A 12436-nucleotide genomic window follows, 5' to 3' on the forward strand; every position below is an offset into this window, starting at 1 on the left:
CTTGTTGCAATGATGTTACTAACCTTTTTTGATATCAGAGGGATTATTCATTATGAATTTGTACCAACTGGACAAACAGTTAATCGAGTTTACAATTTGGAAGTGCTAAAAAGGCTGCGTGAAAAAGACGAAAACGACCTGAACTTTTCGCCAACAATTCATGGCTCTTGGATCAGGACAGTGCACCAGCTCATGCGGCACAGTCTGTGAGAGTTTTTAGCCAGTAAACAAATAACTATATTGGAACACCTTCCCTACTCACCTGATCTGGCCTCCAGTGACTTCTTTCTTTACCCAAAGATAAAGGAAATATTGAAAGGAAGACATTTTGATGACATTCAGAACATCAAGGGTAATATGACGACAGCTCTGATGGCCATTCCAGAAAGAGTTCCAGAATTGCTTTGAAGGATGGACTAAGGCGCTGGCGTCAGTGCATAGCTTCCCAAGGGGAGTACTTCAAAGGTGACCGTAGTGATATTCAGCAATGAGGTATGCAGCACTTTTACTAGGATGAATTCCCGAACTTAATTGTCTGACCTTGTATTTGGACACTTAACCCTCTGTTGGGCGCAACTGATTTCACAGATTCATTGCACACAAGGATGCCACTATGAAATAAGTCTTTACTGTACTAAGTCACAAACATGACTGGCGATAGGTTACGGGAGAGGGAGAAGATATGGAAGTGATGAATCACGATACTTAAGTTAACTGTTAGATATTTGAAAATTTGTGTGCAATGAATCTGTGAGATCAGTTGCGCCCAACAGAGAGTTAAATGAAAACTATACCATCTCATTTAATATTACTTAAAGAACAGAAGGACATAAGTGGAAAAATATTCAGAGAAAAATAAAAACTTTTAGAGCATACCTCCTCTGTTGCCATTTTCTTCATCCTGCGAAATAAAAAAATACATATCCATATATGAATACATATTTATAAACCCTAGTGAAATCACAGCAAGCCTCAGTCCAATTCAAATTGCCCTCCCTAGAATGTGCCAATTACAATCTCATTAACAGTATCTTTTGCCAGAAGGTTGGAGCCTTCATAAACAGAGATGGGAAACCTGTGAGCAAAGCCAGCTTGGAGAGAGGACATCAGGAGTTCAGTTTTCGACACTGAGTGTGAGATGTCTGATAAGATACCCAAGTGGAGGTTATCAAAGTAGGCAGCTGGAGAGGTGAACCTAGAACTTGGAAGAGAGGGCCAGGCGGGTCATTACTTACTGTACTCTAACAAATTGTGCCTTTAGGGGCTGCTACACGACCCAACGCTGTCTTTATATATTAGGTTGTCGGAAAAGTCAACATAGAAAAACATATTTTTTCTATGTTTTTCGTTGCAAAATGCATCATGACTTTTCCGACAACCCAATAAACTGACTGGCTCCAAATTGCTACATATTTAATGTCTTGTATTCAGTTTTGAGGTTTATCTATTCGGTTGCTTTCACTGTTATCAGGCTGTCTGCTCCCATGCTATCCACCTTTGGCTGGGAAATCAGAAAAGCGACTTTGAAAAACTTGTATAAAAATGTAACACTTATTCAAATATTTGTTGAGCCCCTATCATACGAAAGCTACAATGTACTGTAGGCTGAAAAAAAGACATTTAGTGAAGAGCTGATTAACTTATTATATAACTTTTGACCTTCATTTTGGATGTCCAAATACATACATATACATAGGTGGTTTTTTTTTCTGGTTATAAGCTCAATTCTGAGGCTGGTAAGGTTGCCAGCTAAGTGACATCATAAATACACTATTGTATTAATTTCACATTTTCTAAAAGCTATATAATATTATTTTTTTAAACTCCTTTGAAGTAAATGGACAAAATTTCATAATTAAAAAGGAAAAGATTTCAATATATATTTGGCATGTAAAATTCACAAGACTGAGACCTATTTGCAAGAACATATATGTTAAATAACAGCATTAATGGCTAAAGTTCACTGAGCAATTACTGTATGCTAATTCCTGTAATAAGTGTTTTACATGCATTATGTCCTTTAATCAACACAACACCCTGTGAGAAAGGTGCTGTTACTGTTAGGTGACTTATCCAAGGTCACACAGCTAACAAGGGGCAGAGGTGGGACTCAAACCCAGGCTCTTCTGACTCTCAGTGACTATGCTGTTAACAATTATACTGTGTTACTAACATTTCTAGAAATATTTCCAACAACAAAAATATTGCATTTTTAACCTGTGTTTGGTAAAATTATCTTACAAAAATTGTACTATCTATATGTTCATCATGATCCAAAGCTCTTCTTTAAAAAAAAAACAAAAAGACAAAAATAAAGTCAGTCTTAATATGTAATTAAAGGGACTCTTAAATTATCAAATGCTTTCACATGTACCTAATACACAAGTAATGCTATTTTAGACATTTTAAGATAAAGTAGAGTCTTAGGGAATCCAGTTCAGCAGTTTTATAGACAGTTCAGGAAACCTAAACTGGTAAATTTTAATTCCAAAGGTAGCAATTACTCATAATTCTTAAAAACTATTAAGTACTTTAAAAAGCTTATCCTTTAAGACATTTTACTGGAAAGGTATAATAAAAAGTGTGTGGTCTCCAGCAGCAATTTAGCACTATTTTAAGACCACCTTAGAGTCATAGAAATTTAGAATTAGAAAGGATTTCCTGATCTTCTAGTTCAATTTCCTCTAATTAAAATGGAAAACTAGAAGCCAAAGGAAGGCAAGTGGCTTGGCCAAGATCTCACAGCTCTTCTGAATATCATTATTTCCACTGCACTGTTGTACAATAGTTAAGCAGCGGACATTCATGCTGGTAAGTTAAAATCCTAAGTCCGTGACTTATTACGTGACTCAGATCAGCTCCCACATCTGTTATACGGGCTAATAATGACGTGAGGTAATGCTCATAAAGAACAGTGAAGAACACAAAGCAAGTACTCAGTGTGTCAGCTGCCATTATAATTTTATTCCACGCTGCTCCTTATCAGACCATGTTACTATATATACAATGAACTGTAATTAATGTAACTCATTCTGGTGAGAACTGTTTTTAGATTTGACTTTCCATCATAGTACATATCTGAAACTTAAGTATCATTTTAATCCTAATAACTTTTTATAACTCTCAGAATAGTTCAGCAAACTAATTCCTCTGCATTCTCTGCCGCCCCCCCCCAAAAAAAAACTTACTTTCTAGATAGTAGAAAAACAGCTACATATTAGAAAAAGTAGAATGAAATTTGGAATTAGAAGTCCTAGCAAAATAGATGAGTTGATAATCAGTATAACCTTTCAGAGAAGATTAAAATTTTTGTTCTAGAAGGTAGAAAAATATCTAAAAGAATATAATAACAATGAAAATATAACACTTCTAAGATAGGAAGAAGGCAGGAGAGGAGAGTAAGAAGAAGACAAAAAGGAGATAGAACCGCCTTGTGGTTTTTTTGAGTTAGTTTAATTACTTCTCTTACCTTATATGAAAATTGAATTGCAGACTCGGGGGGATAAACAATAAAATGCCTTAATGTAAAACCAAAGCCTTGAGATGTTCTTTTCAACATGACTGTTTTGGGACCTGGCCAGGAGAATGTTTCATCTTCAGACGGTGATACAGTTTCACTTTGTTCTTTTCCATCTTTGCTTTTTGATACCTAAAATGAAAAGATATTTACATGTTAACTACTAACACAATATACTTCCTCACTTAGAAAGAATTGTAGTAAAAATATAATACCTGAGTACAGACATGATCTTAATGGAGAAAAAGAACCACATTCTGATACATGAATGATATGTATTAGAACAAATCATGCAGATCATCAAAAACTAACTTTTTTTCTAGAAAGAAATGCTATGAAAAGTTCATCAGAAATAAGAAAAAACTCTTGGAAGTTAGAACTATAATGGCTAAAATTTTAAATGCAATAGAAGGAATGAAAGATAACACCAAGAAAATCTTATAGAACACTAAGGACAAAGAAACAGACAGTATGAAAGAAGAGACATGAAACTTTTATCAAGTAAGAACACTAAAACTGTTATCAAATAGTACAACAGCAACAAAGGATATTAAAAAATAATAGATAAGGCCTTCAAGTTCTGAGCACAAATTCAGTATCCATGTATAACAGATAATAATCCTTCCACTATCCTGCCCTTAGATTTCTTCGATCTCTTCTCCTCCACTCTTGGCTTTTATCTGCTCATGACTGAAAACCATTCACAATCTCAAATCAAGGATTCCATTCTCCATCCCTCTCATACCCCAGCCCTTACGGTTCTTCAATCTGAGCTGATCCTACCACTCTTCCCTGTCCCTCACCACCCCGTGTCCTCACTTCACTCTTCAGCCAGCTTCAATTCACTCCTTTACCTTTCTCTCACTTCCTCCAAGTCACCTGACAAAGCCTAAGCCTGGATAAACCAGCATTGCTTACTCAGGGCCTGCACCTATGGAGCTGAACATGGGTGGGGAAAAACAAAAACTAGGCTGACTGCTTTCACTCTAAGTTCATGACCACTAACCTCAAGAGGGCCTGTAGTGTTGTCTGTCAATGATAATTCTCTTCAGCCCATTCATCCTACGTGACTAATTCATCCCTTCTCCCTCAGCCTCATTTGTAGCTGATGATCCTGCTTTCTACTACACAGGAAAAACACAAGCAATAACGAGAACACATGTACCCCGCTAGCTGCAACTGTGCCCATGTTCTCCCATCTTCCCTCTCGTTACAATGGCTGAACTGTCCTGTCCACCCTCCTAAGGCCCCACCACTTTTGTACAAGATCCCAGTCCCACTCACTATTCAAAGATACAATTCCAGCAATTCTCCACTCTCTTTTTGGGGGACATCTATTTTCCCTTAACTATATAATTCCTAACAATATATACACATTTTGTAAGCTCTTTAATCTTAAAGCAACGAAAAACCCTCTTGACCACACCCTCTCCAGCTACCACCTTGCTTGTCTGCCTGTCTTTAGTACAAAATTCCCTGAAAGTTGTCCACACGTGCTCTCTCCAATTCTGTTCCTCCTATTTTCTCTTGAATCCCCTTAAACTGGCTTTTGCCTCCATAACTCCTTGAAACTGATTTTGTCAAGATCGCCAACGGCCTCCACATGGCTAAACTGAATAGCCTATTCAGTTTTCATCTTATGTGATTTATAAGTTAGCACAGGGGTCACTTCCTCCTTGAAAAAATTTCCCCACTTGATTTCCCACACTGACTTTCCTCCTAACTCACAGGCTGCTTCTTCTCAGTCTCCTTAGCTACGTCTTCATCTACTAAACTTCTGAACTTGGGAGTATCTAGGCTTCTGCTTCTACTGTCTGTTGGTGATTTCTTCAATCTTATACATTAAATACCATGTACATACAGATGCCTCCCCGATTTTCACCTCTAGCCCAGACATCTCCCCAATCTAAGAAGTACCTCAAACTTGACATGTCTGCATTGCTGGTAAGATGTTGTATTAAATTACAACCCCAAGTTCATCCTAGTAATTTTGAAATGTCACCTTCATCAAATGGAAAGTACCTGTATATGCTTGACCCTGTTAAATTTTTTATTATGTTCCACTAGCGAATCTATCTATTCCTCCACAATGATTTACTTGATATGAAGGTGTTAAAATTTTTAAATGCTCCCGGAAGCAATTTTCTTCATGATAAAAATATATTGCTCGGCAAAGAAAGTAAATTCAAGAGACTTCTAAACCCTAAATATTTTCATCATATCGTCAATATTTGTTACTAGTTAGCTATTCATCAATTTCATTTTTTTTCTGGGAAGACAGCCAGGTTGTATTGTTCCCCAGCCAAACTTGCAGTAGGGGCGGTTGTGGTTGAGTTTTGGTCAATGGAATGTGAGTGAAAGTAATATGTGATACCCAAAAATCAACATCATTTCTACATACTAATAGTAAGTAATTGGAAATTGAAAAAAACTTTTAAATATATACCATTTAAAATATGAAATACTTAGCGATAAGTCTGACAAAAGATATGCAAGACCTGTAAACGGCAAGTCCGAAACATGGCTGAGAGATTTAAAGAATATCTAAATAAATGGAAAGACATACCATGTTCACGGTTCAGAAGACTCGGTACTATTACAATCTCAACTCTCCCCAAATTTATCTATAGATTCAATGAAATCCCAACCAAAATCCTAGGAGATTTTTGTGTAGAAATTGGCAAGCTCTTTCTAAACTTCACTTTAAAATGAAAAGGATTTAAATAGCCAAACAACTTTGGAAAAGAACAAACTTGGAATACTTATGCTATAAGACTTTAAGGCTTATTATGAAACTATAATAATCAAGACTCTGAAACCATCAATGGAGACTCTACATTTGGAACTAGTTTATCATAAATGTATTTTAGGTTATCCCATGCTAGGGTTTGGAGGTTTTTCGGGGGGAGGGTGGGGATAACACCAAATATCAACATGGGAGACTCAAGCTAAGTCTCAAGGAACTGCAAAAGTGATCATGATAGAATTTGTAGGATAAAGGTCATTATTCTAGGCTTAAGTACCCAAACAGCTTCAAGTAGTAAATGGATCCTCCTTTTGTGATCCAAATGAGAGGATCATTTTATACACATGCATGCAAGTTCATCCAGGTGCTCTCTCTCATGCTCTCTCTCTCCCTCCTCCCATTCATTCAATAAATAAATATTTATGGAGCACCTACTATGTACTCAACACAGATTCACACAGTGGGGATAAAAGGTAAATGAAATATGCACCATTTAGTTTTTTTCTTAGTTTGAGATAATTATAGATTTAAGTGCAATTGTAAAAAATAACACAGAGGACCCCATGTAATCTTTATGCAGTTTCCCTCCACAATAACATCCTGGAAAACTACAGCACAATATCATAACCAGGATATTGACGTAGATACAATCCATCCAAGTGGCTGCAGGTATCATTCCTTTTTCATTGCTGAGTAGTATTCCATGGTATAAATACACCACAGTTTGTTTCAAGGACATCTGAGTTGTTTCCAGTTTAGGATTCTTATGAATAAATGTGTTATAAACATTCACATACAGGTTTTAGTGTGAATATAATTTCCATTTCTCTGGGATAAATGTCCAAGAGCGCAATTGCTGGCTTGTATAGTAATTGTATGTTTAGTTTTGTAAGTAACTGCCAAACTTTTTCCAGAAGATTTTTACAATTTTACATTCTCACTAGCAACGTATAGCTGATGCAGGCAGCTTCTCTGTATCCTCGACAGTATTTGGCACTGTCATTATTTTTTATTTTAGCCATTGTGACAAGTATGTAGTGATACCTTATTGTGATTATAATTTGCATTTCTCTAATGGCTAACGATGAACATCTTTATGTGCTTACTTGCCATCTCATTATATAATTTTAAAGCACAAAGAATCTTTAAGTTACACATGAGGAAACTGAGGCCCAGATTAGTTAAGTGATTTATCCACGATTATTGCTGGCTAGTATCAGGGCAAGTACTAGAATCATGGTTTCCTGAATCTGAAACTAGAATAGTTCCATTTTTCATCATCTCCTCTATTCTGTAGTGGGCATAGATTCTTTCCCCCAATTATTCTATGATTTAATTTATATTTTTAAATTTTATTTTTCTGCAGGACTCTAATTTTAGCACTTTAAAATTTTTACATGTATTAAATTAACGTCTAATGTACAATTATTATGTTTTAGCCTCACAGCTCCCCAAAATATTAAGTTTCCTTTTCTTTACCTTTGAATCATATAGAAAACTCTTTTGGATCATGGTTTCATGCTTCAAGTTTCTGAACTGAGTGGGCTACAACATGTTCTACTGAGTTCTTCACAAAAATGGAGAAGATGGAATGAAGAGTAAGCAATTTCTGTTTTGTTTCCTGCAAACTAAGACTTTTGAATGCAACCTATCTCAGCTCAGTTGTCTCAACTGTTCCATCCTCCCAAGGGCATCACACTGAACCCTCTCTTTTCCCTACAGGAAAGAAGGGAGGGTAATACTTCTTTCTATATAGAAAGAGATGATGAAAAGAAATATACATGTGTGTCTTCTTCACTCCTTCTTCTAGCTTCCCATAGAGCTTGTAATCTGCTGGACTGATAACAGGGGCACACATGGAGGAATGCAGCAGACACAGGCTTCTCTGCTTGAGAAGACTCCTAATACCCGTCTCTCTATACACGTCTCATCTCCCCACCATGAGTACCAGTTCATGTACCAACAGCATCAGAGTGCAAGAAGCCAAGAAGGGACTGGGATAACAGCAGCTAAATTCCTGTGGACTAAGAACTGTCATTTGATTCCCCTAAAAGACTTTGTAACAAAGTCACTTGACTGAATAACTCAAGGGTATTATCCAAAATAAAGGATAAAACCAACTCCATCAAAGCTAGATAAAACAAGCAGACAAAGCAACCTAAAAGCCGGGTGAGAGAATCTACAAGAGGAAAACATTAATCACATAACAATAAAGGTAATAAAAACCTCACAGAAGGGAATGCACCCTGGCATGAGGGAACCTTTGGGGATAAAAGAAGGTTCTCGAAGTAGATTGTGATGCAAGTTCCACAACTGTATAAATTTACTACAAACCACTCCAATGGACACTCACAATGAGTGAATTTTATGGTATGTAAATTATACTTCAATAAAGATGTTTAAAAAAAAACAACTCACATATGTAAGAAATACAAAGTCTAAAGGTTAGCCAGAGGTGACAGACACAGGCTGTCACTTAGTAAACTTAAAGAGTTACAAAAAAAATGCCTGTATACATAATGTATAACCCCTAAACTACTTTTTATAATTATTTGTACTTGAAGTAGAATGGGAATGGGGTCTACTATATTCCAGAAATCATTCATGACGGAGCATAAGAAAGTATTATAACTGTGTTCATCCTGAAAGATTCAAATATTGATTCCACCATATACCTAAGATTATTACTCCTATGGGTTCTTTGAAAATATTTTGTTACATAATATTTGTTATATAATATTAGTAGTGCCAGTTACTTAAAGTAAGGTTTCTTCCTTATCTTAGGGCCAGACCTTCTCATGGTGATGCAACACCTTTTAACATATCATTTCCTGAGAAAACACAACACAGGATTTGAATGTGTGAACCCTTGGGGTTTTTGTTTTTGTTTTCTTTTATACAGTTGAATTGTTGAACTACTATAGTTTTAATGGTATATATTTTTCTTTTATTACCCAGGAAGATGACATGCAGAGTGGGAAGAACATGGGCTCTAGAGCCAGACTACCCTGGGGCTCGGTCTTTGATACCAGCTGTGGACCCCATGTGGGTAAGTCCCTCAACACATCTGGGCCTCAGTTCCTCATCTTCACTGTGAGGAGAAGAATAATAGTACCTACTTCACTTGTTTCCTACGAAGATTAAATTAGTGACAGTTTATCAAGTCTTTAAAACAGTACAGCACATATAGTAAGCACTATATAAAAATAAAATTTAAAAAATACAGAGGTCACCAATATATAAAGGCTCATTTCAAAAATGTATTATGGGAGCGTGAGCTCTGAGCAGCAGGGCCGCCGGTTAGGATCCCACATGTGGGCCAGTGATGCTGTGCCTTCTACAGCTAAGATGGTGAACAACAGCTCGACCTGGAGCTGGGCTGCCCTGAGTTGCCGGCGATGGCGTAGGCTCCAGCCCCCGCTGCAGTGGGCTGCCATAAGCTACCGTGAGTGGCCGGCAGCCAGCATGATCGGCCAGCAGCTGGTGTGAGTTGCCGTGAGCCACCGTGATCAGCCATCCAGTGGCTGGCGACCAACCTGCCTCACCCGGGAAGAGCGCAATGATCACAATACCAACATGGGCCAGTGAAGCAACATCCTCCACAACTAGACTGAAGAACAAAAGGACAGCAACTTGTCTGTTCCCCTTCCCCAATGCCCCAACGCTGTTCCCTCCCCCAATTCCCCAATAAAATCTTAAAAAAAAAAAAAGTATTATGATAACACTTTTCAGATATCAGAACAGCATATAAAATACAGTTTTGTATGGGTAGAAAAACAAAATCTTGAGTATCCATAAAACTTTTTACTAGATCTTTATACCTAAAGATCACAAGTCTCAATGAGAAATGGGCTCACAGTGGTTGAGTAATTTGTCAAAAACATACAGCTAGTAAATGACAGAGCTAGCCTCCTCTTTCCACTCTATGCTATAAGCAGAAAGGGAGTAATAATATGGCTTTCAAACATTCAGATACTGCTTATCTTTAAACTACTTTCTCCACAACCCTAACACCACAGAGAATTAATCGTATACCAAATTATTCCTCATATAGTAGGGTTTTTTAATGGGGTATTTCTCTGCAAAATATTTCAACACAACTGGAAATTTGATGTTTTTAATTAAAGGGTTTTTTGTTTGTTTAAATTTCAGCTGAGCTCAAAGACTCTTGAAAAAAGGTTTTTTTTAATATACTAAGTATGCCTGGCAACTACTGACTTGCAACTTCTCTTTCTGGAGTCTCTTTGTAAAGATTTTGGGGTTGTTTTGTTTGTTTGTTTGTTTTTGGCTCCTCCAAGTTGATAACCACTGGAACCACACTTTGATGTTGAATGTCTAGATATATTTTTCTGAGAATTCTGGTTGTCAGTGGTATTTTAATATTTTAATGAAAGATGATGACCAAAGAAACTAATACTCTCAGACTTGAAGTTGAAAACTCTAGATGACTTTAGTCCAAAATATTTCATATTAAACAGCTGGACTTAATTTTTTAAAATACAACTCTTAATTTTTAAGTTTAGTATTTACTTGGACATTCATTTATAACATCTTTCATCTAAGTTGACTGTTGATATGGGTCTTTTCTGCTGCTGATGTCTATTTTTTACACATTTTCTTGTAAAGTAACTCTATTACAAGATAATATAATAGAGTTCTTTTCAGAAGCTACTTATTTTCTAATATGAATAAAATCTTGTTTACTCTGAATCAGAGAACAGATTGTATTTTTAGGCTAAAAACAATTATCTCATTACCCTTTGGGCAGACAGGGATCTCCAAATTAAGAGTCAAGCTTACATTTCAGTTTGTTCTAGCTACAAATGAAAAAATGCAGTCCCTTCAGAGCAACACAGCAATACTGAGCATGTATGCAGGCTAGAAAAGATACAGGTAGAGAACATCAGACCCACATCATGTGGTTGTGCCATTTTTTTTTTTGAGCACTGTAATTAATGATCTAGAATATCAGAAACTCATCTCATTAAACATATATACAAATAAATTTTCCAGAGCTAAGTAAATTTTGGATTATCAATGACACTACATTGACAACTGTTAATAGTTGATTCAATTTCATTGGCCTGAACTATAGAGACTATATCATACCATTTTATATCTAGAAGGAAACTTGGAGATAATACCATTCAACTTGGTCAATCACCATCTTATAGAATAAAATACTGAGTCTCCGAGAGGGTAAGTAACTTGCCAAAAGTTACACAACTATTGGTGACCCAAAGTATTCATTAGGGTAGACCAAACAAGAGGTCAGGAGCAAATAGAAAAACAATTCATAAAAGATGCTGAAACAGGTTTTCATATGTGCAAAAATATGTCTATACATTAGCTAGGGTGAAGGCCCCATACCAGACATGAATTATTCACTTACTCCCTAGTGCTCAATGAATGCAGGCTACCATAGGAAGATATTTCCAGGAGAGCAAGGGCGTCCTGATACATAGATAAGCTCCGTCCTACAAGAAACTGCACCCAGTGAATGGGGAAGATGGGGAACTTAAAGCGGGAAGCATGAAACATACTTAGAATTACTGAATCTGAGAAATAAAGGATTCTTCTTTTTTTTCCTTACCTTTGGCTGGAAAATAGCTTAAAACGAAAATTCAATATACAAACTATCAAATATACAGAGCTGTTCTGATTGGGGAGACAGGCAGAGGAGTCTGTACTGAAAGCTGCTCCATTCTGCTAGCTCCTCAGAAGCTCACGCAGCCTGTTAAGCAGCTTAAAAATCAGAGATCTAGTTCAACCAATTTCTTTTACAAACACAGAAACTGAGGCCCGGAGACACTTGCTGATGGTCTCGTAGCTAATTAGTGACATGGCTTGGATTGGATCCTACGTTTTCAGTCTCCTGATCCTGGCACTTTTCCACTAACTGGTTGTCGTAGCAATTTGGGGACAATAGCTAATGTGTAATGAACCATTCTTTTTCCTTTTATAATTTATATTTCTTAGATACATAATATAGTAATATGTTCATTAAGCACAAAGTAGAAAATAAAGCTAAGCAAAAGGAGAGTAAGTTAACTTACCTACTATTCCCCCTCTAGAGAAAATTGATGTCAATACTGTATATATTGGTGTATATCCTTCTATACCTTTTCATTTGTAAACGTATACAAATACTTTAGAAAAGTGCTCTTCTAACC

General features: G+C 36.5%; 1 protein-coding gene across 1 annotated transcript in view; it reads right to left on the minus strand.

Annotated features, from left to right (window-relative positions):
* Positions 1 to 12436, minus strand: part of ARHGAP21 (Rho GTPase activating protein 21) — a 117825-nt gene that overhangs the window by 69199 nt on the left and 36190 nt on the right. The window contains 2 exon segments of the mRNA XM_019668316.1: positions 877 to 901; positions 3470 to 3649. Coding sequence (XP_019523861.1) covers positions 877 to 901; positions 3470 to 3649 — 205 coding nt within the window.

The sequence above is a fragment of the Hipposideros armiger genome, unplaced genomic scaffold (assembly GCF_001890085.2).
Source record: "Hipposideros armiger isolate ML-2016 unplaced genomic scaffold, ASM189008v1 scaffold_524, whole genome shotgun sequence".
NCBI classification, from domain to species: Eukaryota; Metazoa; Chordata; class Mammalia; order Chiroptera; family Hipposideridae; genus Hipposideros; species Hipposideros armiger.